This window comes from Strix aluco, chromosome 6 (genome assembly GCF_031877795.1).
Source record: "Strix aluco isolate bStrAlu1 chromosome 6, bStrAlu1.hap1, whole genome shotgun sequence".
Taxonomy (NCBI): Eukaryota; Metazoa; Chordata; class Aves; order Strigiformes; family Strigidae; genus Strix; species Strix aluco.
The window spans coordinates 6,464,445-6,490,943 of record NC_133936.1 but is presented as its reverse complement, the minus strand read 5'-3'; the positions used below and the strand labels follow the sequence as shown (position 1 = coordinate 6,490,943).

The 26,499-nt window shown below is 33.8% G+C and overlaps 1 protein-coding gene across 1 annotated transcript in view; it reads right to left on the bottom strand.

Annotated features, from left to right (window-relative positions):
• Positions 1 to 26,499, bottom strand: part of LRP1B (LDL receptor related protein 1B) — a 750,913-nt gene that overhangs the window by 146,827 nt on the left and 577,587 nt on the right. The window contains exons 41-44 of the mRNA XM_074828545.1: positions 16,581 to 16,770; positions 14,911 to 15,115; positions 3,142 to 3,334; positions 2,542 to 2,667 (exon numbers count right to left, since the gene is read on the bottom strand). Of these exons, the coding sequence (XP_074684646.1) occupies positions 2,542 to 2,667; positions 3,142 to 3,334; positions 14,911 to 15,115; positions 16,581 to 16,770 (714 nt within the window). The remainder of the gene's footprint in view (positions 1 to 2,541; positions 2,668 to 3,141; positions 3,335 to 14,910; positions 15,116 to 16,580; positions 16,771 to 26,499) is intronic.

Below are 26,499 nucleotides of genomic sequence, written 5' to 3'. Positions count from 1 at the left end.
ATTGCAGTTGATCACTGGATTCTGTTACTAAAAGTCTGCTACACTGAATATAGTTTAAATTGAAATCTTTGTCACTGCAAATCAACTGTAAAATTCATTGTATCTCAATTATACAGCTAGCCAAAGCAGTTTTTGAGTACGAGCTGTAAAGTAATACAGGTTAATTGTACACTACTTTACTACCACATCTTGACTCTAGATCAGCTGTATATCCCCTGTTGTGAAGGATCAGAGTTTTAACCCTCATACTTCCATATATTTAATTACAGAACCAGGTCTTTTTGTGAAATCTCAGTGATCTTATAATGCACTATGTAAATACTTGCTTCACAACTAACAACATGCATGTGTGAGTCAAAAGTAAAGGTGGAGGGTGAACTATGAAGTGTGTGAAGTGCAGAATAAAACTGGAGCAATTCACATATTTGTTTGGGACATGCTGGTAGCTACTGTATGATTATACTGATTAGATGCATAATTAATGTATGCATCTGTTTTCATTTAATAGCAATATTTTAGGAAATTAAGCAAAAGGCAAAGCTATGGATCCAAAATAAATATGGCAAGAGCAATTTTAGGATTAAAATCTTAGATACAATAACCAAGCAATTAGCTTGGTATGGTATAAAACTAATTACAGCCTCCTCACAAAACTGTGTAGCTGAGATGCCAAGCCTAAGAATCTGATTCTAAAGGACTGGGGTCTAGCCCTAAGGATATCTTGAGCCAATTTAAATTCACATCAATACTTAAAGGTTTAATTCTACCCTTTACCTCATCACAGTCTTCTGTTCTCAGTAGTTCTCTTTATCTGGCTCTAGTGATCCTGCAGTTGAATGAGTTGAATGAGCTCTGCTCACTGATCCAACCAAAACTAGGTCTAAAATCAGAAAAGCCTAATTCCCAGTTAAGCAAGTCAGTTAAGTCATCATTCAGTTACACAACTGCTATTGCTGATGAAAGGCATATGATAGGAGGGAAAATAAGACTGTCCTTAGCAGAAGCACACTTTTCGCTTTTATTCAACTGATCATTAAACAACAGTATTCTTTCCTGTTATGAAAATACTATTGACTCAGATGTACCAGGAAAACCTAATATCATTCTAGCATGAAAAATATCAGTGGCATGATCGAAATAAACGGTTAGCAAAGGACTAGGTTTGCAGAATAACTAATACAGGTATTTCAGTGAAGGACTACATCTCCTCATATCTCACACCAATACAGCTCTACATATACAGACCAGTATTTTAGAAGTGACTCTATTGGTAGAAGAGAAGCCCCTTGTTAGGCTGTTCAGGAGCAACAGACTGCCACAGAAGCATCTGAAGCAGGTAAACTATCTAAGCTTGTAGCAGGATGGTAAATCTTGCTAAATCATACACAAAACTTCAGTACAATTTTTCTTGAATGTCATAGTGTCTCTCTATTGTTACGATCACAAAATTTGATTTAGAGAAAGCAGGTGGGTCAAAGCTATGAAACTGAAGCAGCAGAACAGGCGTACAGGGCAGATAAATACAGAAGTGGATAATTTATCTAGGAGTTGGGATTTCTGACCCACAGAGGTAAAGGTCCAATAAACCACCGGAATTTGGAAGTGGTCTCTAACTGTGGCTGAGAGCTATTAATACAGTGACATTAACAAAGACATAAGGAACCACACGCTTCCCCCACAGCTTTCCCTCCATTCTAAATCCACCCAGCTACACTTGTTGAGGAGCGAAGCACAGAGTCACGTTCCATGTTATGAATGTGGGTCATCCCTGGGGAAACAGCCCAAATCTTTCCAGTTAATTCATTCCTGCTAAGGCATGGCATCAAGCAAAGTGACAGAGATTTTCTCCAAATTATTAGAAAAGCTGGAGGAGTGCAGAGTGTGTACATATATCACATCCTTCTAAATTAACAGCACATACTTCATGTTCATAAGCCTCAACTCTGCACAGGGACATTGTGATCTAAAGAAGCTGTAATGGATGACCATACATTCTGAAACACTTCTGAACTATGAAAAAACAGTTATTTCATATTTTCTTTATCATGTACTAAGACATATTGGTTCAGAGGAAGCATGGGAAGATGCAAGAACATACAACAGTGTAATACAGAATATTTTCCAACAAAACCAGTATCCAAGTAGTCTGAAAATTGAAGTGATACATTTCCCAATTACTAAAACACCAGTTCTACATGATTAAATACAACAGCTGGTTAATAAGTCACAATTATTTTATAGGTCTAAGGACATGGAATTAAAATATTTGTACTCAACAGAAACAAATTGCAAATATGAAGTGAGTAGAACACAACTACCCAAACAGGAATTTAAGGAAAGTATAAGTATGAATGCTTTTTAAACCCCCCAAAGCCTGATAAGACATAAAATAGTTAAAGGCCTGGTATGTGCTGAACTGCCAGATCAATTTTTACAGTATATAGAAGCAATAAAATTAATGGCTTGGGCCAACTATCTTTGCTTATGATAGCCAACTGCATCACACCATAGAAAAGCATTGTGTCAGCTAGTACTACTTACTCACACATCTGTTATCATCTATCAGTATTCTATCCCCTCTACATGAGCAGTTCACTCGTCCATCAGGAGTCAGAAGGCATAAATCATGACAACCTCCATTCATTTGTGCGCAAGGAGATAACTCACCTGAAAAACAAATGATAAAAGATGAACTCTGTTTTATTAAATTTGTTTCAATGGCCAATGTCTTTGAGAGAGCAAAGATCACCGTATCTCAGATTCATGGGCAACTGATTCAAGTTTTATCAGTCAGGTGAAAATGTCAGCATGCCTCAGATGCTAGCATACTAAAGATAAACAAATGGAGTTACCTTGAAAATAATAATTATTAAACCCCACAACATTCAAAACTGCCGATGTTTGGCAGGAAAGGATTTAACTGCTATCAAATGAGCACAATGCACATAGCAGAAAATGGTCATTCAATAACATTTATCTACTTGAGGAAGAGGTTATATCCCATCTTTTGTTAACAGTTCCTACAACAAAAAGAATTTATGAAACACCATGAAATGTTTTAATTTGGTTAAAATTAAGTAAAATTCTTAAAATGAACGATACAGGAATCAAGAAAGTAGCATATCTTGATTTGTAACTTACAACTGTTAGTATCATTGGCAACAGCAATAATGCCCATTGGCTGATGCGGGATATCAGAACGAAGAACTTTTGTATCTCCTCCTGTATATTTATTGGAACGCAGAATAGCTCTCCTCACTCCATCTGACCAGAAGATATAATCATCATATACAGCCAGGCTGAGAAAGGTACCTGGTCCAGATTTGACAATTACCTAAAATACATAAGTACAGAAGAGAAACATGAGAAGGAATGTTGTCACTGCATAAGAAGTTTTAAAAGTGCAGACTGTGACTCACATCACTTTATTGTTTTAGACAAAACACTTAATTCCTCTATACTTACAGTACCTGGAAAAATGACATAATAGCACTTAAAAGTGTGATAAAAAGTTGCTACAAGAGTTCAAATTTCAGAAATCCAGGCATCTCTTCCTTAAGTTAAAAAAAAAAAAAAAAAAAAATCACAGTTTATCTAAATGTGCCTGTAAAAATACCTACTCAACATGCTACCTGCTTAATAGCTCAAACAGAAAAGAGAACAAGAGGCACTGTAGCAAGGCTGAAAGTCTAAAAATTCTGAGTCATTATGGATCAAAGTGAAAATCATGTTTCAGAACTTAAGAGCATTCACCATATGATCATATTAGAAAGTTGAACCCAAGACAATAAATGTTTCATGTTTTCCAATTTAAAAACAAAATCTCCTCAGTTACCATACCAATTATCATTTTAAAACCTAGAAAGAAAATATGAATTGCAGTTCACTATATAGTAGGGTTTGAAAGAAAACTGCAGAAACAAAATTAATTTAATCCCAGTCTAAATCACAGCTCCTGTAAAATATTTTTGTATTTGTTCTTTCTTTCTATGTACCAGAATTAAAAATTTAGCATGTACAGGTTCTGTTCTGAAGAACATAACACATTTTTAATCAGTTCTCTAGCTGAAAATTTATTTTTGACTGAACAGAATTATTGTAAGGGTGTTATTATTCCTCCATTAGATAATGGAAATAAATACTATTCTGAACATATTTATTGCACTATAATCTTCCATGTTTCTCTGGGAAAATTAGTAACATGCATATGTATAAAGTAGGAACAGTTCATCTGACCCAGGCTGGCAAAAACCCCCTGTATCTATGTATTTAGTTGCTACTTATCATAGGGAAATTGGTATAAAACCAGAAAAAGAATACCTTTCTTTTAACAACTCAACAGAAGTAACTTTTATAATCATCAATGCTCAACCTGTATCTTTACTTAGGTTACCACGGTTTTCCATTTGCCTTATGTCCTTTATCCTCTTTCCTAAAGGACCTTTATAATAACCATGGGAGTTCATCGACATCAACTTGAAATATAGAGGATAATTATCTCCATATCCACAGCACATCTGATGAATTTGAGCTATTCATGCTGACTGCACACATGCACATAGGCTGCACTGTGCACGCAGAGCCAACTGGTACACTGTTCATCCTACTTGCAAGCAGATGCTGTGTACCTTTTTTTTAAATGATGGAATGAGAAGGAAGTGGTAATAGTCAATCTAATAATAAATAAATAAATAAATGGGAGAGGTCTTTGTCTTCATATAAAGAATTTGCTTAATATATCCATCCAAATTAAATTTTGTGAAATAAAATAACCCAATTTTTCCTTCTACAGCTATGCCTTGCAGATTAAGAAGTTGCCCCAACTCTGCAGTATTCAATACCAAGTAATGCCTCAGTGGCAGTTTGTTCACATGACCAGGGTATTTCATATATGCCAGATCACTGTCCGGGGTATTTCAGTAATTTGTTAACACAAATAATTGTAGTCCAGTGCACAGGAGCATTCTTGCCATGTTTAAATTCACTTATACAGACAGCGTGTGAAAATTACTTAAATCACTCAAATAATTATAACAAATTGTACATCACTATGCACATTATATATTTCTGCATATTTGAAAGAAGGTTTGACCAGCAAATCCTTTTTTCCAGCAAAGACTTTTTGCAGTGATAAATGTCCCAAGAGGACAACTTTTCTCTAACCAACTTTTTTTTTTTTTTCAAAATTAAAAGTATTAAAAGATAGATGGGAATGTATTAATGGCAAAAACCTCTTCTGTTCTCCATGATGGTGTAAAACTGTTCCAGTTTGAAGGATTTTGTCGTCACAACCAGTGCTAAAGAAGGCACTACTCTGTACAGCTTTCTGTGTTCTGTAGCACTGTCATAATTTTTCTCAAATTGTAACAAACCAATGTAAATTAATTACAGAACTGATCACTGTTATTCAACCTTGGGAGATCTGAGATCCAAATAAAGGGTCACAGAAGCTAACATCCAGGAACATTTGTTCACTAGAGCTTACAGCATTTAATTCACTGAAATCTCTGTATTATGTGACAGGACTATCCAAGGATGCTGGTTTATTCAAGTATCCAAAAGAAAGAGTTCCTATTTCTAACAGCTTTGGCCAACTTCACAGCCTTTTTAACATTCTAGTTTATAGAATAATGTTGAAAATGACTGACCTTTTTTTTTTTTTTGTTAAATCTTGATAGCACTTCTGGATGATCAGAAGTAACTGAAAACAAAAGACTATTTCTTTAAGCCTTTTCATCCTTTGGTTGCCTGCCAAAGCATGTTTAAGTCCTGAGGATTCAGTGTCAACCAGATTTGCTGTGTATCAAACCTGTTGTAAGTCTTTTATGTTTCTAAATCTTGCATTCTGTACAGCTTGAACATTCCTTTTGTCAGCAGTGACTGCAGCTCTGGACAGAGATACCTGTAGATTCACCAGCAGGATCATGTAATGAAAATTCTGGTTCTCACACCGTGACCCTCCTTGGCTGTCCTCATCTGTCTGGCCCAGGAGGGGTAGGAAGCACAAAAGGGTCTGCCCATTACTTCCTGCTTCTTCTTTTCTTGCTGATTGCTTGTCTCTTACAAAATAGTGATGGAAGCCAATACAAGCAATTTGCAGATTTATTCCTCTGAGTTATTGAAAGTAGTCTGATCAGCTTTGGATCTAGACATAAGACAACTGCCACAGTCTTTCAGGGAATGCATGTACCTGAATATATAACACTGAGAAGAAAGCCAGTGCAGAACCAGTGATCACCATTCAATCATAAGAAAAATCATCTTTTTAAATTGTAAAAATTCCAAGATACTCAACCTACAGTAAGTTTTATATAAATTGGTGGCTGTGTAGGAACAAAGGTCCCAAAGCAGTGCCCCCACTTACAAAAATACAGGAGAAAACCTCTTTACATACCCCATCTGGAAGCACATTATCAACACAAACATAATACCCAGTTAATTTGCAATCATACAACTGCAGTATATGCTGCCTGTTGTTCAGTTAAGGGTGCATAAACTGTACTGGAATTGAAAAGCCATTGTATACACTGAGTCAGAGGGAAAAAGGACAAAGTTCCGTAAGAAACTGAGCATCTATATTACACAGAACACCATACATGGAATAACTTCTGAACCTCTGCAGACAGTATACAGGTAAAGAGAACTAGAAGGTACAACATCAACCATCAAATTTAGTCAAGCATAATAATAGGCCACAACATAATCAAAATTTAATTCAGAAAGGCCACATTCAGGCACTCCCACAAGCACTACAGTACTGTATAAATACTTAAGACCTTTTCTAGAAAGGACAAAAACTGCCAAAAAGCACCCTGTGCCCCATGCAGTAAGCAAGAATAATTATGGTCATCAGCAATGTTTTTGGTCACAGAAGAGAGAAATGTGGTAGTGAATGAATGTGCACACATTGAAAAAAGCAATGCATTACTGTTCTGCATTACAAAGATCTGACCTGAACAGATTTCTTTTTTTTTTTACAGCAACAAGTTTTTAAACAGTTTAACAGTATAAAACAAAATTAATCATATAAAGACCCCGTCTTGACAAACTTTATTGCAAGTCTAAATTCATACCAGAAATTGCAATATGTACAATTTTAAAACATTAAGGAAACCTGAACAAGACATCCCTACCACCCCTTCCACCTGAACCAGTGAAAGTCAAAGACATCCAATAGTACATCATGTGTTTTAATACAGAATGATACTGACATTCAGTTACAGCATGTACTTTGAGCTCTGAATAACAGATGAAAACTCTTCTCTGCTTCCTGTAAAGAGATAAAGAGACTGGGGGCTGGGGGAGGAATGTCACAAGTAGCAGGGCAATTTATTTTTAACTATGATCCTTTCCTTTTTAAGTTCTGATTTTTTAAGTTCTCCAGACAGCTTTTGTTTTAACATACAGCTGCTCTAAATTTGAGGTGTGTGTAGCAGTTTCTCTACAAAAACATGACTGAAACAGGGAAGAAGCCAGTCAGGTAGACATGTCAGGTAGACAAGAATTTATGCCAGAACACTATAATTTGAATGATTTATAGAAAACTCTTATTAGATTGTCAGTAAGAATTAGATTCATAACAATTCTTATCATGACAATGTTTAACTTTTATAGAAGGACAGTTTTTTAAAAAAGATGAGTGCATCAGCTTAAAATATGAGTCGCTTTTAAGTATTTTAGCTCTAATTAATGGCTTACTAATAATACTTCTTTCGAAATGCTTAATAAATGGGCAGTGCCATCTAATAAAGCTTTTAAAAGTTTTTTAAGGGCTCTTTACTCTTTTAAAGATACCTACCTCTACTTAGAGGTCTATAACAGAATGAGAAATCTAGTATAAAATAATCTAGTTGAAAATAATGACAATTTAAAGTCAATTGCATAATAAAATCATTACACAAGTATAAAGCAATATCAGTAATATTAAAATAACATTTTAGATGAATATCATAAAACTCAGTCTGACAGAACTGACTTATACAGAACACCACATTAATCAAAATTAGCTAATGTGTTTTAGTCTTTCAAATGGAAGACATAAAATATTATGCCATATTTATTAATCAGTTATGAATACTGTTTTTAAAAGAGTATAGACAAGGGATCTATGAAAAAAAATATATGAGAGTGTGATACAGGGAAGCCAGCTGCACAGACATAGGAAAAAATAAAATAATCTAAATAATAACTTTTATGTATTTGATTTAGCCACCTAAAAAAGATACACTTAGATTAGAGTCCTTGTTTTGCTTGTTACTGATGTAGTTGCTTTAATAAAAAGCAAAAATGCTATCTCTTGCTGGATAAACAAATTAATCAGTCTTGATCTGGAGTATCCAAAATTCTGCCCTTCCAATGTTATTAGGACAAAAATCTTACGTTAACCAGAAAAAAAAAAATTGCGGGGGGTGAGGTGGAAGAAGAACTTAAAGACAGAGGAAGAAAGAAATATGGTACTGAAGAGAACACTTGTGAGTTTACCAGTTTCTCATTCCTGTTGCCACAAAAGAAATTAGAGAATTTCTAGTCTAGGCTTATGCTGGGTTTTGTGAAAAAACTGCCAATCACTGCTATAAATAATCATCCTTTTTGTTGATTGGTCTGAATAAAGACCGTATTTTCATCATTGTCATATCTTTAATACATGTGTTTTCTTTTCATTTATTCTATCTTTCAAAAATACCTTCATGGTAACTTGAATTGCAGTCACATAGCAAAGGATACAATGGACACACTAGAATACTGCATTTACCAAGAACAGTAAGATCCTGTTTCCGTAGAATTGTCCAAGTGCAATGTAACAAAATCAGAAGTGCTTCCTCTTCAACAATTAATTTTTGTTTCTCAATGCTAGAAATGAACATTTAAGACACTGAAAACCAAATCGCAATGCTAAATTTGCAGTGTTCCAGCTGCTAGTTAGATTTGCAGTTCAGCAGAATGATATATTAAGCAACTGTTTATAACAGGCCTGTACTTTTCAGTGCCATTCAAATGGAAAGTATTCATCTCTGTAAATTGCAACTATATTAACCAGGTTCTTTGCAACTACATGTGTATTAATTACACAATACTTATTTTCAACATCATAAACGACAATGACAAACTTGATCTAATGTTACATTTATTTCAATCTCCTAGAATTTCGTGGGATCCTGAGATATTATAAATTATCTTAATCTCCATAGCCTCAGAGATTATTTTTATCTTTTCATTAATTCCTTCTGTCAGCTAATTTCTACCAGGCTACTAACACTGGAAATCAAGATATTTCAGCAAACAGTCCCAAACTAACAGTGTTGGATCTGTGTCAACCACCTGCCTAGATCATACGGATTAGGGGATTTATTGCCATTGGTTAGGGAATCGCTTTCATTAGGCTTAATCTTAGCATTAGTTTACAGAACTACTCAAAGAAAGAAACTCATCAATGTCAATGGAGTAGACTCCCTAGAAAAACAACTATTTTAAGCAGGGGGGGTATTTCACTCTTTGTATTGGTTCTTCAGACAAATGTTAAAGGGAAACATGGACATTTAGAAAGTTGAGAAACAAAGACACATTTTTATCAGATTTGCAAGAGAAAAGAATCAAGAATAGCACATTCCCGCTACAGCTAATATGTTTATATTGCTGGACAGAGAAATTTAAAAAAATCCACCACAACTTCACTTCTAGTACTGTTAATTTCCAACATTATCCACACCATTCTAGTTGCTTTTCAAACACAGAAAGAATGAATTGATTAAAAATGCCCAGGGACACGGTGGAGTCACCATCCCTGTATGTCTTTAAGGATCGTTTAGATGAGATGTTGAGGGATATGGTGTAGGGGAGAACTTTGTAGAGTAGGGCTGATGGTTGGACTTGATGATCCCAAGGGTCTTTTCCAACATGAATGATTCTATGATTCTATGAAAAAGCCCAGAACATAATGATAAACTATCATAAAAGAGGGAACAGGAGAGGCAAAATATGGCAAAACATAGGTTGTAAATTGTGTATGTTGTGCTAACAATATCAATTGTTACTAGCATTTCTTGTTTCTCTACTGTTATTGCTTCTAGTGCTGTTTAACAGAATCACAAGGAAGCAGTAGAAACTGATGAAATAATTTCTCTATGGAGAGTAGGCTCAATTTTATTTTTTTTCTAGACAACCATCGAAGCATATTAAAATACCTGCCTTCTAGTTGACATTAGTTTCCTTCAGGTTAGTTTTCACCTTTGATTATTTATTAGTATATCGAGAATACAGCAATGTGATTCTTCAACTCAGAATCACATTCAGGACTTGCATCTTTTTGTAACTGCTCATGTTCTCAGATCTTCGTGAGAATCTTTTCTAAGACTTTTTAGCACATTCTGATTTTAATAGAGTTAGACAGTCTACATTTCTACTTGTTAATATTTTGTATGATTTACCTCTAAGTGGCCTTAGTGAGTTATTCGGCCACTTCTCAAGGTAACGTTGATGTCATCATGAATACCTTCCAAGAACTGACCAAAATTACTCTGCTGTCCCCAGTCATACTTGTACTACAAATAAATATAATGACATCTGAAAAGTAATTTTAGATGGCAAAGTCAAGTTTTTCATGAATGCATAGCCAAACTTTTAGCTTCCATTTCTGCATTAGTTTGAAGAACAGATCCAATAAAATGTTACTGAAGATAACACAAGTTGCACAGCAACTTTAAAACTTAATTGCTTAAATACAGAATTACAACAAAATATAAACATATATTCTAGAAACTGAAATGTATAATTACTGGAAGGTTGCAATTACATGAAGGTTATAATTACTGGAGACACCTCTATAACCATATTGCTTTTAACAATCACACCTATAGGCCCACAAAACCCTAACTGCAACAAAAACATTCCAACTTGGATGTTAGAAAATAATCTGACTTCTGTTTACAGGAAATTAACTATATTTCTAGGTTCTTGATAGTTAAAATGTTACAGAATACTCAATACTGAAGGAGAAAAGGAAAAAAATCAAAATAGCTCATGATTTATGAGAAAAAATATATAAAATATATAATCAGCTTTATTTGCTGTTGGCTCAGTCCCTGTGTTCATGAACAAAATGTTAGATTTAAAGCACTAAGCAGCTAAAAACAGCTGTGGCCACAATAGTAAATCCAACTATGGGCAGAAGCAAAACTGGAAGGAAAATGGGAAGGGATTGTGAAAAAAATAATTGCCACTTTTGTTTTTTAAACAAGAAGATCTGACACAGCAGAACAAGGAATGTTAAAAAAAAAAACCAACAACCCTGCAGATCTTCTAAGTAATAAAAAGGAACAAAAATAACAAAAAAAAAATTCTTCCAAACTTGAAAGAGTACTCCAGCAACCAAATTCTAGTATTAAAATATCAGCTTAACACAAAATCAATAAACTCTTACAATCCACTTAAAAGAGTCAATTCAATACTGCTAAATTATTTTCTACCCAATCAATGTGCTAGATTACTGTGGTGAGTAGAATGAAGAAAGAAGCTGCTATCTGGAAGAAAATTCATTACATTACCATTAGCATTTTATGTTCTACTATACAATTTCTACCTTTGTTAACCTAACTGAAACTAGAAAGCAATGAAGCAGAGATAGTGAGGAAAAGGGTAATCTGTTTAAACTATTTTTGAGGGCTGGTTGATGGCAGGACCTTGCTGAAACACCCTAAAGAATCTCAGATCACCAGAGCGGTGGAATGTTTACTACTTGTAATACCCTAATGTTACAGAAACCAGAGATCTCATCAAGCTGGACAGCATATGAATGAAGAAAAACTGCCCTGGAAATATTACTTCACTAGATCAATAACACAATTTCCTGGCTGGATTCTGGCATTCTTGTATCAGTAAGAATGCATCTACATGGTGATGAGCAACTCTGCTGAAGCACTGCTGTGAGGCCAGTACAGTTTAAGTGCAGATTTGAATGAAGCAGCCTGGTGTGGTTTGTTTTTTTTTTTCCTGATATGACAACCTCCATCTATGTAATGAGGGGGAAGTGCCTTCAGAACCCAGGAAACACACACAAGTCTGATTCACAGCTCACAGCATGTGAGAACTCAGATCCGTATTTCTGACAAAGTAAGTTGATTCTCCCGAAACAGGTATTGGAGTAGGACTACCAATAGTAGTACAGCTTTGTATAGGTAACACACCAGAGCTCCCAAAAAGCATTCAGAAGAGCATGCTGGACTCCACTTACTGCTTTCAGGAGCTTTTTTGTTTACTGTAATGGGGGAGAAGAGTTAAAATGACAGAAAGCCAAACCAAGAGGCAATGTAGAAGTAGAAAGTTTCAACATGCAGTGACTGAGAAAACTGAATGAATGATCACTTTGTCACTGATGCAAACTGAAAGTCAGAGGTGTGATAAAAAGGTGGGATTTTAGAAATGGTTTCTGCAACTAAGTTGCATCATCCCCCATTTCGTGTTTGTGATGCTTATTTTGTTATGACTGAAGAAAAGCATAGAACATGACTAGAACTGAAGAAAGCATAGAAGACAAAGGAAATTATTTTTTAAATTCTTTACTATTGCTGAGCTAAATGAGATATTTTTTTCTTTTCCCTAATAAATGTGACAAAAATAGTAGCGACATAGACAAATAACTTCGTAGATAGAGATGGTAAAGTACTTAAGCAAAGCAAATCACTGGAATAAAATGGCATGTATATAACTATTTATATACATTGTTAAGCTCCAGGAACTTAAGAATAAGTGTCTGAATTTCCAACAAACTTGCAGGCAAACACAATGAAGTATTAGCACAAGTTCCTGCTTGTGACAGAAATAAAAGTTGCATGTGTCTTTTTAATAGGCATTTTTAATTGACCAATGAACCTTACTTCAAGACAGGAGTTTATAATTTACAATTATTATAATGTAGATTAATATATCATGTGATGGAATAATATCCAAAAAATCCTCTAACATACTGTCAGTCTTCAAAAATGACAACAAAACAGAAGATAAAGGAGAATGACATAATATATTAGAACTTTCAAGCTGTGATCAAAGTCCTACAAAGAAAATAGTTGAGAAACTGACAAGTACAAGAAAAATGTGTAATTTTCTCTACTTGTATTTTAAGATGGCAACAAGTCCCTCACAATACTTTAATGTGGGAGACAGCAAACTGAGGTACTTTCCAGGTACATAATTATCCAAATTAGTCAGGAATGAGAACAGATAAGACTGGATATATTTTAGAACTGACAAATGAAGCAGGATTTAAGAAAAACATCAAACAGCAGAAACTAAGCAGAGATCATTTGAACTAGTTACATCTTTTTGTAATTTAAGTTAGAACTCCAAGATCATTGCACACAACCCAGTTAAAACTTTTGATTACTTATATTTAGTAACATAAGAGACAGAAAAATAAACAATTCTGCAAATACTATTGAGCTGTTATATGGTTCAATTATAGATCTGTTACATATACATCTGGAACACCATGTGCTGTTGTGTTACATTATCTGACAAAAGATGCAGCAGTAACTGAAGGACATACAGATCTAAATGATATGAATCATCTTTGAAAGTATGACCCAAATTTAAATAAAAAGTAAGTACAGATTTTATACAACATTTATAATCAAGATATAATTAAAGGATAAAAACCAAGGAATAATATGAAAGAAGGAAAAATAGTAATTCTATTTTTATCTCCTAAATGACGAAACAAAACAAAATAAAAAACCCAAAGAAAACTACGAAACTGCCTTCTGTATGTTATTCTTAGATACACAGATGGATTCACTGAGAAAAAAAACCAGAAATATAATACATTTTCACAATGAATATATAGTCAGAGATTGTATAGTTTATAATCTCTATAGCTTTGGTTTGTCCAGTTTCTGATAGAGTCACTGCATCTGAAGACATTCGGGAGCTGCAATTAATTTATACAAAGGAAAACAAAAGGAGAAAGAAAACTATATGCCTAGTCATGTTGATTTTACTTCTGTTCTGCTGTTATTAACTTGTCTCTTATTCTGCTCCAATAATGAAATTTTGTCTAAACAACGTATGTGGAACTTCTCCTGGATAAGATTCCAGAAAAACATGTAATTTTCATCTAATATGAAAAAAGATTTCAAAGCTTTTATACAGTATATAAAGGATATATTTTTTTTTACATTAATAGATACAAAAGTGAGCTGATGTACCAAACATTATCTTGTAGAGCTGGGAATTGAAAATACAAGCCAGAACATGCTCTTCATTCATTTTATCATGCACTTTGGGAGGTACAAAATCCCCGAAAGGAAGACTTCATGAAACATGAGAAATGTAGAGCTAAACATGCAACAAAATTGTGAGCACAGATCAACTGCCTTCAGCATATTCCAAGCAAAAGCTCTACCTGAGCTGAAACTAATAGAGCACTCAAGGACCAAAATATATTATGATAAAAGAGTAATGACTGCAGCTGAATATATCTGAAAATGTCCACATAGAAAAGAATAAAATAAGATTTGTAGAGTAACACTCAAGCATTATACAAAAGAAATTCAGAAAAGTTTGGCACTTGAAGGAAAATTATAATCCTCCTATGTAAAGCAGAACATATCTCTACCTCTTCCACTGAAGTTAGTTCTACATTTTTTTCAAGTTGATACAGATCATTTAGGACAGTGATGCTTCAGGCTCAATACTAATGCAAAGATTTCATGGTAAGGGTCTGCATCTCCAGAAGGTCACCCAGAAACTGGAATGTGGAGTACACAGAGCATTACTTGTAGTTCAGAAGTATAAATCTAACACAGAACTAATATAAGGAGAAGCATAGGCAAATAATGATTTTTTGTAACATTTTCATTTTAAAGATGCTAATAAATGCAGACAAACAATTAATATGTTTAGGATTTTTGTTTTACTTACATATCTTTGTGATCCATCATATTCACATCTCTCAATTTTTCCCAAGCTGCCATCTGAAAAGTAAAGTTTCTCCGCCCTATGATCAATGGTAAGTCCATTTGGTGTCAGAATATCTGTACTAATGATAACCTGTGCATTTTTGCCTGAGAGGGTAGATCTCATGATGCTTGGGAGCTGCTCATTCCAGTTAGTCCAAAACATTAAGCTGTATTAAAATCAAAATAACAAACAAAACCATAAGATACATTTTATAATTTAATTCTCTATGAAATGAGCAACAGAAAAACCATATGCCTTCAAAGACAATTATGAAGAGCATCTATAAGTAATTATGATAATAAATGGTGAATAAGAAAATGTAATAGCCAACATCCTATAAATTATAGCAGTTTCCTAGTTCATTAACTTGTATACAAGTACATATTTTTTTCTCTTCACAGGTCTGTTCAATTCTGATCATGTCTCCATAGTAATAAACCATTACACAGAGATATAAGCTGTAACGATATAAACTTAATTCTGCTAATGTGTATATTAGTAATTTCTAACAGTGAAATTAATCTGCAGCTTTTCCCATATTAGAAGAGACCAAAGGACTGCTACACAGAAGGTTGGTAATGGGGAATCGAATGATCTTAATATGCTCTATAGGAGGCTCAATCAGCCCCTTGCTACTGTTAAACAATAGTGGATAAAATGTTAATAAGTGAGCTGAGAATGTAGTTTATACACTGATCCAAACCTGCCCATCCTCTCATTGCAATCTCCATCAGGATTCAGTTGGATTATTTATGATACCTAGGTAAATAATATTTTATAGTACAGCATAAAATCTTAATTTGCATAAACTGGACATGGAAATATTTTACAATACAGCATAAACTGGGCATGGAAATAACTACCTTGACTACCCATGCAACATTGCACGTTCAGCTGTCACAAGTTCAAAATAGAACTCAATAAGGCAGAAATGTGGTCTGGCCTCCCCAAAGAGGGGAGACAGTTGCAAGAAGCAGAAGCAGCAGGTTGCCTCTCTTCCAGAATTAAGAGAGAAGATTAAAGTAACCCAAATCTGTAGGACACTTATTAGCAAGAGGCTGGAGTAGAAATATAAACCCTCCTATTATCTTACTAGGAAACACAGTCTTCTTGAGAGTGGCAGGAAGGAAACTAAATTAGACTTCTTTCCAGGATGTTGTCCACAAACACCGTAAATGTACATCTCTTGTTACAGAATTTTATACAACACTGATTTGTGTGATAAACACATGGGTCTATCAATTTGCCACACAAGAAATTCAGATTCCTTTGTAAATGCTTAAATTATTTTTTTAAGCAAGAGAATAACATGTCTGACAAAAGAAATCAGTAAAATGATTGGTCTTGATAATTTGCATTTAGATCACTTTTCTTAAAACCAGCTTGAATTTTTTAACATTCCATGAAGATGTAACTATTATTTGATCTGAAACATAAAAACATAAAAAATATGCATCTTAATTCTGCAATTGCTTAAAAAAAATAATACTGACATTTGTCTCCTAAACGAAGAAATCTACTCAACCTTCATAGGGTTCAGCAGTATTAGTTGGCTGTGAAATAAAGAAGTGCTGCTGTGTCCTTGACCTTAAGCAAAAATTAAGATCTGGTAAGAAAGATATAATACATACTTTTGACATTCATCTAGAGCTAACACGTGTGGATGATCATCTTCAGACATTGTAATTACTGCTTCCCGGTTGAAAGCTCCTCGGCGTCTCTGGTCTACAGTGTGTCTTGTGATCGAGGATGTGGTCGAACTGGTCCAATAGAGAGTGTCCCAAGCTCTATGATAAGCAAGACCCTCCACTGACCCAACATCTGGAAGACATGGTTACAGACAGGGCCAATAAAACTCCTTCTAATAAGACTTTTTTTTTTTTTTTCTCCTCGAAGTTGATCCTGCAGAATCACAAAGTTCAGCTATTTCAGCCTACTGACCCTGTCAATTCTTTTATTGTTTCACCTGTTTAGGTTTTTATTGGAATCGATCTCTTTTTTTTTTTTAATAAATTTAAATTAAAAAACATAGAGAGCAAGATCATTATTAATCCCTGGATTATATTTGTGAATTCTAACACTCATTAAATTAATATTTTTAATACAGTGTCCCCAGATAATATATTAGAAATAATAAGCATTTATTCAAGACAGCAATAATTTAGTCACAACTTCAAACACCATTTAAGCCAAGTCTTGGGCATGTTTTCACTAATTAGTTGTATTATTTAGCCTTATCTTTCGATGTATTTTCTAACACAGATACACATTACATTAATAGGGATCAAAGTGTCCTGTTGGTATTAATTGTATATAATTTTTTCAAACACCTGAAAAATACTGTAAAAAGACCAACTCTGAAGGTCTCAGCATCAATAAATCATTTTAATAAGCCACAATACCACACTCCTTCATTCTACGTTAAAAAATGTGAGCTAGAAACAAAAGCAAATATTAATAAGCAGCTAAAGCATATATTTAACGTCCAGAAAAGATAAACTGTATCTGATTACAATATATAAAAGCAACAGACTGTGAGAAATAGGAGTAATTATTTCCTACCATTATTTTTGAATTACTACAGAAATGTACGTTGATTACTTCACTTATTATTTTGTTAGAAACAAGTAATTTTAGACCAGGAGGTTCATGCAGCTTATTAATGAGCTACAAAAGGCAAAAATTGAGAAATATAATAAGGATTACATTATGCCGGTTATTACATTTTACATTCAGCTTGCTGGAAGTTGCAGTTTTCACCATGCAATTCATATACACAGAACAAAGTCCCAAAATAAGTTTGATCACACTGAAATTGCTAACACTAAATCAAAACTATGAGACAAGTAATTATTTATCTTTTTTAAAAATATTTTTCTTTCTAAAGCATTTGGAGATCTTCTGACTACATTTTCATTACATATCTATAAGAGAAGTCTCACTGACTTGTCTTAAAGAAGAAAGAATAAATTAGATGAGACTCCATAAAGGGACATGAATATATGTAAAAAGGGTATTCCTACTTATGAAAGAGAATTTATGAAAAAAGATATCTTCAGCTCACTTACAAGTAACTCAAAAAGGTGACTGAGTTTAACTTTAAAAATGGCATTGAAAGCAACTTGGAAATTATAAAAACTCTTCTGAGCATTGCAAAGATTACCCTTTTGATAAGAATTCTGTTTTTCAAAAAGATTAATGGGTTACACGAATTTGTTCTTTGAATGCAATATTTAGTTGTCTTATTAATTTATTTTGAATTTTAAGCATCAAAAACATACTGAGATAAAAAATAAATCCTTTGCTATGTTTCAGAAATCACCAACTGAATTCAAAGTTAATCAGTTATTTCAAACATCGTGACAGAGATGTGCAAACACCTCATGAAGTATTTTAAAACCAGTTAGAACATGCCTGAATGCAGGCTTAGTATCAACTCTGGTTTATACAGTTTCTGGGTATGTCTGTCTATACTATGAACTGAGAAAGTCAGTTGTTTCATTCTCAGGTCTTGCACCCTGAGCACTCACACGTTACTTTATACCAGGGCAACCTTCTGGAACAAAACAACTAATTCTGAGAATTAAACCCATGTATTCTTCTGGCAAAAATTTGCTACTCTTTCTGAAAAAAACCTCTTTTGGGAGTATAAACAAGACCACATCAGGTTTTGTTCCTTTTGCCTACAGAGACCTCCTAACCACTGAAATCTCCACACCTCAAATACAACTTAACTTCCTCAAACCATGCTTCACAACGTGCAAAAAATATCCTTGACATCATAACATCAAAATATCACTCTTAGGACTGACATACAGCCAGCACACAGTTTTAGGCAGCATGAGCCAGAAGAAATTCTAAAAACTGTAATTTCTTAGAGCCAGAGAAACACAAGACAGGATTCAAAGGAAAGCTGGACTGCCCAAATCATCCTAGAGGCACCAGGCCAAGCACTGCATACAAGAACCACTCTGCTCCCTGGTCTGGGCCTAGGGATCACTCCCAGGGGCAGAATCCTGTACAATTTAGATACAGGCTTTGATATATTTCTTGGTCACTTCTTGCAAGTCTTCCACTAACTGTGAAATTAAAAGAAAACTTAGTAAATGTGATAAATGTCAATATGAACAGCCAGGAATACAATTCTAACTTAATCTACCAATTTCCATTAAAATTATATGCTGAATCACAATTTACAATTCTCTACACTAAAACCAATGCTCTTAGATATAATTTAGACATGCACATTTAGATACATGCTTTAACTCTTAGGTTTCCCTGTGTGGAGTCAGGAGGTGGTCTTGATGATCCCTTGTGGCTCCCTTCCAACTCGGGATATTCTGTGATTTTATTAAAAAATGACAGAAGATGTATTGACATTTTCTGACCAATTCTGCACTTTATTTGTAATGAACAAACCATCAGAGCATTTATTACACTATTTTTACCTTTCATATCTGTGAACGATGAGTGTTTCCTCATCTTTATTATGGAAGTTTTTAGAAAAATGAAATTAAGTCTTTGCCTTGTGGTTAAAGACACAGTCTTTACAAGGTCAGGATTTAACTAAGATTTGCTGCAAATCATGTTCTTAATTTGAAAGATGAGTATCAGAAAAAAAAAATAATTTCCTTCATGTAACTTCTTGAATTTTCATCAAATTTAGCTTTGTTTCTTGTCTGAAACTATCAAGAAATTTGAAAGCACAGTGTTTGTAAAATGTTGTCTAAAACTCTTCTGTAGTAGACAAAAGATAATGATGTTCTTGCCACAGCTATACTTGATGATGTAAAACACAACTAGAATGATGAAAATGCTCTTCAAATACAACATTTGTAGGTTTACTTATAATTTCTATATTTAAGAGATATACAGAACACATGTATATGTGTTTATTTGTAATTTCTATATTTAAGATATATACAGAAAAGTATCATTTGATACTTTTAGAAATCTGTAAGTAAGTTGCTTTTAAAGTCAATGGCATAAGACTGAAAGAGTAGATGCTAAAGTGATCCAAGATTTACATAAATTCTTACAACAGAAAATACAACTAACTTAGCTCTTATTAGCATGTAGTATGAGCTGGATGAGGTACCATTTGTACACTATTCAGGCAAATCTTCAGTATAATAAGTTATCAGTGCTAATACAATATTTTTTTTTATTTTATATTGTTTCTAGGTGCAACTAAACTTTTTGGTTTAGAAGTTAGTGAAGAATCCCAAAGTTCATATAAATCCTTTTATCAGTGATAAAATAGATGCCAACTGAGGACAGAAATGCTCTAGAGATGGTCATCTAGCCACTTTCAGATAGATGAATAACTTCTTCATTGCTTCTGACAGTCACATGTAAAATAAGGCCATCATATATTCTATCATAATAGAAATCTTAAATACCTAATATGGCATAAACAACTCAGAACTGTAATAAGCAATTATTTAATTTTCCTATTTAGCCTAAGAATATTATACCATAGATCAGCAAACATCTGTATCAAGGTGGTTCCTTAAAAGTAAAACCTTCTAGCAACTTCATATTGCCAAAGACAGGACACTGGAGAAGATTCCAAAGCAACTCTATTCTAGTGTTATATCATTACCAGTATGCATTGGTATTACTTTATATTTTCTTATTTCACACTTCCTCCAAGGAACATTCTAGAGCACTTTTTTTTTTTTTTTTAAGTTAATTTATTATTATATATTCAGTTGCTTTAAAGCATATAAAAAATATGTACTCATCCTATCTGGTGCTACAATTGGGGGATTCAGTCCCAAGATCTACTGACATGATGAAAAGTAGTAATTTGTTTACTCTCAGCTTCATATTTTCATAGCATCATATAATATTCTGAATTAGTAAAGCATAAAGAAACTGGAAATGAAAAGAAACACATTTGTTTCACTGACATATTGAATTAAAACACTGATGGCATTAGATGCCTACAGCACTGATTAAATTTATTCTAGCCATGAAGCAACAGTTTATGATTTTCACATGAATAGCATACTTAAATGAAAGGAACATTAATACAATATGATATTAATATACAAATACTCACATTATTCACCTGCCACTGACATTCTGAATTAAATCAGTAATGGGGTGTATAACTGATTAAATATCTAGACAAGAGAATGCAACAGCTTATGATTTACAAAGGCAATGGTAGAGTGATCACATCATTACGTTGCCAAATGCTATCTATCACTTTTGCTGAATTTAACGAAGATGGATTGCATCCCACAGATGAGATGCAGCCTATAAATATTGTCATGCTGATCTTCATCTGACTTTCCCAGGGAACAGACAAGCAACAAATCAATAACTGAGGAACTCAGATTAGAGCTCCCTCATTACTGCAAACAGAAAATAAAAATACTAAAGGACATAAAGTTTAAATTATCCAATAGTTGTTGTCACTGACTTTTGGTAATCTATATACTATTTCTCAGTTTCCTAGATTTTTATCTCCTATCTTCTACATTTAAAATTCTCTTGAAAGTTTACAGTTAAAACTTTTCCGGTTCAACCAGTTCAATTACCTTTTTCCTTTAATTTCATATTTTTACCAACTCCTTTTCTTTAGCAAAGTTGTAAAGCAAAAAACAACTGTCAACATCATAACGTTTCTAATACTGAAAAGCCATCAAAGTAATAAAATTGAGCATAAACAGCACTTCAATATCAGAAGTTTGGAGAAGGCTTTAATGTTCAGTACTTAACATTAAACACCTGCTTGATCTTTATTCATTCTCTGAATGGGCTTTCACAATATGCCTTTCAGGATACGGCATGTCAATTGTTATACCAGACTGGTCACAGGAGATGGTACTGCTTTCTGTCAATCTGTTTGTGTAAGATTACAGTGATAGAAAACAGGTGGTCACCATTTGATCTGAGGTGAATAGAATGCCTCACAAGCAATAAAGCACCTGAAGAAAAGGGTTTATGTTCACGTATCTAACTGACTGCACAATCAGAACTTTAAATAATTCTTTACCCTTCTACTTTGCTCTTCAAGTACCTTAAAGCGGGAAGCCTTTTGCTAAACAAAAATTCTAAGACAATAATAAGTTGTAATAAAAAAAAAAGGCAAGATGAGTTCTATTTGTCTCAAAAATTGGAGGGTGATTTAATTTCTTCATTGCTTCTGTCAGTCACGTGTAAAACAAGGCCATCATATATTCTATCATAACAGAAATCTTTAATATGTCATAAACAACTCAGAACTGTAATAACCAATTATTTAATTTTCCTATTTAGCCTAAGAATAATATACCATAAATCAGCAAACATCTGTATCATTTTTCTCTATCTCCAAAATATAAAAACATATCAAACACTACTATACATTAAAGATTACTACATGCAATAGGATTGTATTAAAGACAGACTTTGGGTTCTTCAAGGCAACAACTAGCTTAAGTTCAAGACACTGTGAACATCTCCACAGACGGAACCTTATTATTCCTTCAAACTTACTGTGGTGGCCACCACTGCAAAGAGTGAACATTTGTTGTGAATAATGTAAAGAGAAATAAAATAATTTTAGCATCCAGAAAAAAATAACCTTTTGTTTTTGGTAGAAAGTATAATACTGAAAGCTCACATCTGACAAAACATTTGGTGTCTTCCTAATGACACTTAAAAATTGAGTCTACGTGCAAACAAAAATGAAAATACAAATACTGGATATTTACTCAAGAAACACTTCTAATACATTCAGCAAAAACTACCAGGTAAATATCCTTCTGGATTTATAACATTTCTTTAGTCTATGCCAATGAAGATATATAAAATATTGTATGTAATTACTGTATCTGTGAAATAAGCTCAGTGTGAAAGACAGGCAGATGCCTAAATAGTAGGTTATTTATAGTCCATCAGTGAACTTATGAAGGTCTATACAAAACAACTGATGAGATTATTCAGAGCAGGAGACATCAAAATTTAGCATGAAAAAGAGCATGAACCTAACCTGCAGCTGATGACTTTCATCATATATGCGTGGACTAACCAACCAACCGAATAGCATAGTAGAAATGGATGATATTTCTGTGGGATGACGTGCATTAGATTGTGATTCAATGTACCAGTTTGGAGCCAGACAAAGCAGACCTGCACCTTTGGGCAAAGCTGGACCTTTGAGAGTAGGTGACCTATTGATACTCTGTGAATACCTGCATGCTCACTAATATGGGGTTACAGACTGCTGATGATGTAAATAGGACAGAGATACCAGAAGGAAAAGCTGATCCTGAAAGGATCAATCAGCAAGTTGTACAGTGTTTCTGGAACATTTTGTTTGTTTGTTTTTAATTTCATTATGAAGACTGACAGAAATACATTATTCACTCTTACAAACACTTTTGAGTTATTCAGGCAGAGCTCTGTAAAAGCTGCATACCAAGAAATAATTTATAGCAGCATTTCAATTTTAGATTATTTGCAGTTTTTTTTCTTGTCCCCTACCAGCACTGGTGGTTTTTCTACATTTCGCTATATAATTTAGCTTACTTGTGGATCAAACCCAAGCTCAGAAACTCTTAATGAGAGAACAGAAACAACATCACTAACTTCTTGGTCATTTTTACCTGAATATACATGGAACAAGTAATCAGCTCTTTAAAATGAGGAAAAAAGTAACTCTGAAAACAGTAAGCTTGATCAGAACTAGGATTTTATGTGCACAAAAGCTGGGTTTCTTTCTGGCTCCCAGTTAGCATTTAAAAAACACATTAGTGAAGCCACAGTAGATATTATCCTTATAATTTGCTGTGATAATCAGCTTTTAAAAATCAAGTCTGGTTTATGCTACTAAATATAACAATTATGTATTTAATTCTATGTCCACATTCTTGTAGACCATACTATCTTTGTTCAAAGAATGATTTAGCGCTTTTACCATGGGGGAAAAAATAACCAACAGCTTTTTATGAGAAAATCTGTATCTACCTCCAATTACTTTTTTTCCCCAACAATGGATATAGCCCTTCCATAGTTGTTCCCTGACAGGTCACTGAAGAAAACCACATCAACAGAGACATAAACCTGCAATATTCTGTCCTATCTTATCCTAGATATAACTTACTCCTTGATTAGGTTTAGGGACTGTCTTAGTGGGGAATAATGTAGCAAAGGAATAATGATACATCAGATACTTAAGGAAATATAGGGAACTCAACAACCTAGAAAAACAACAGTATTTTGTAAGGTAACCCTCCCAGTATAGTTCAATATACATTACTAGTTAACGAGTGTTATAATATCATATCTTCAAAACAGTTAAAGTATCCCTGTAAAAGAAGCTTTAAAAGCAGAAAGACTTTTAGAATTGAAAGTTAGCATCGAGAGATAGAAGTGTTTTATGAAGTTTTAAAAAATCCCAACAATTGTCATAGATGAATTTTTTTCCTAATTACATGAGCCCATATTATCTTTTTATACATTACATGTAGGCTCAAAAAAAAATTACTGTTCAGCCTTACCACCTTTAAATCAATACTATTAGAGTGACTACCCTAAGACTAGTAAGTCTTCTAATAAATACATATACTCACTCATTTTTATTGGTACTGTTGAAGTAAAACCAAACACTATAGAGATATTAGAAGCATTAATGGGAGAACAGCCTAATAACTTAGTAATATTTGCTGGATCACATTACTCTTCAGAATAAAACAAAGAAAACACCAAGAGACGTTCTTCTGTATAGCTTTCTCCTCACAATTCACCAAATATAGTTTTGCAGTTTATGCAACTAAGCCACAGCTGCTGATGTAAAAATTTACATCAGCAAATAGTTACATCAATAAAAATTTAAGGGCAACATGGAAACTTGAAGCAGTCACAGACAGTATTAATTCTTCATGAATAATCTCATGTTTAATAGGCAGAAGCACCTTTCCTGAATACTGAGGTTGGGAGTGCTCAGGGCAGACTGAACTAAAAGATCAGTGTATGTCAGCTCCCATCATGAATATATTTCAGAGTTTCAAACCAGGAAACAGCTAAACAAAGCATGAAATGTGTAAAAATCCATATTTCTAGAATAACAAGTGCTTAATATAAAGTTAGTAAACTTCATCCACCTATAGCAACAGCTCATAAATTTCACCCATTAATCATAATATGCAGCCACATCCAGAAACAAAATATAGTGATAAACCAGACACCGTGCTTTTCACTAACAAGGCTGCAGTTGTAATAATAAATTTTAGTTTTTACTACTTATATGTCTAAACTTAACAATAGCCTCTCACTTTCCCTCCTTTAAAAAGTGAGAATCACCAGACCTATATTCCAAAATATACAATTATAATAAATCCAATTCATTTATGAAGTGAAAAGCAACAATATTAAAGTATTTATTTTTAACAGATTAAAAACTTCTTTCTTGGAGAAGAAATCTCCAAAACTAAAGGGATCTCATACAATGTACCAAATTTAATGCTCTGTAAGAGAAATGGGAACATAAATGCCTTTTTGACAGTTAAATTGGACCCATTTAGTTAGAAAGAATAGTAGCACACATTGGAACACCTTTAAAAGATTCAGACTGTAAAAAGCCTTACAATACATCACAGAATCTGACACTTTATGTTAGCAGTGAAAAGATTTTTGCCTTCTATAGACACTAGTGCCTAAAGTTCAAAACAGAAGGAGCGTTTTTTCACATAACACTTCCTTTTGTGCTGTGAAAGACGTTACACTGGCAAAATGTCTCAGTGCCATTGTTTGCACAGTTAAAAAAAAAAAAAACAGCTCGTTGAGAGTATCTCATCTTAATACTTTTTCCTCTTTCTCATTTGCCTTCTTTTGCCTTTTCTCCCCCTTTTTTTTGGCTCTGTCTTCTTTAGTTTTTAACTTCCTCATTGGTCTTCTGTCTAGTGTTATACCACTACATTAAACGTACTTGAACACTGCACTGTTTTTCTATAGATACAGTGAGGCAGGCTTTGGTTAATGAATATATTACCTCAACTTCTACCTATGATAAAAAAAAGGAGACAACACTATTAGCCTTTGAAACAACTTAGGACAACCAAAACAAATGCTATGAGGTAGCTTCTTGTTTCCCACTGCATATTAGTCACCCACTGTCTAAAGCTAATCTTAATTTGTGTTTTTACTGGGATGGAAGATAGCTCACACAGATGGTTTATCGGAGAGATGGTTTAAGATGGTCTTCTCTGTTCTCAGTCAATAGAAATTTTAGACTTTTTCAGAGCTGCTGATACACAAATGTCATATTCAGCAGGGAAGGAAGAAGGAAAACAGACGCTCTTCTGGCACTCTGCTTCTAGGCAGGCAGAGAAGGAAGGATGCTGAAGTAAAGAAGAGAAGTTTAGCAGATGGTCTGTGAATTAGGACTTAATCTTGGATGTTATAGAAGAAAAAAACCATACGTTTATCCCATCCAATATAACATATTTTTGGCTTATTGGGTCAATCCACAGTGTTAATCATCTTATATGTAATAGGAAACTTTGTGAATAATATACTATCTTTGACTTTCCCCAAGTCAAACTGAGACCTCTA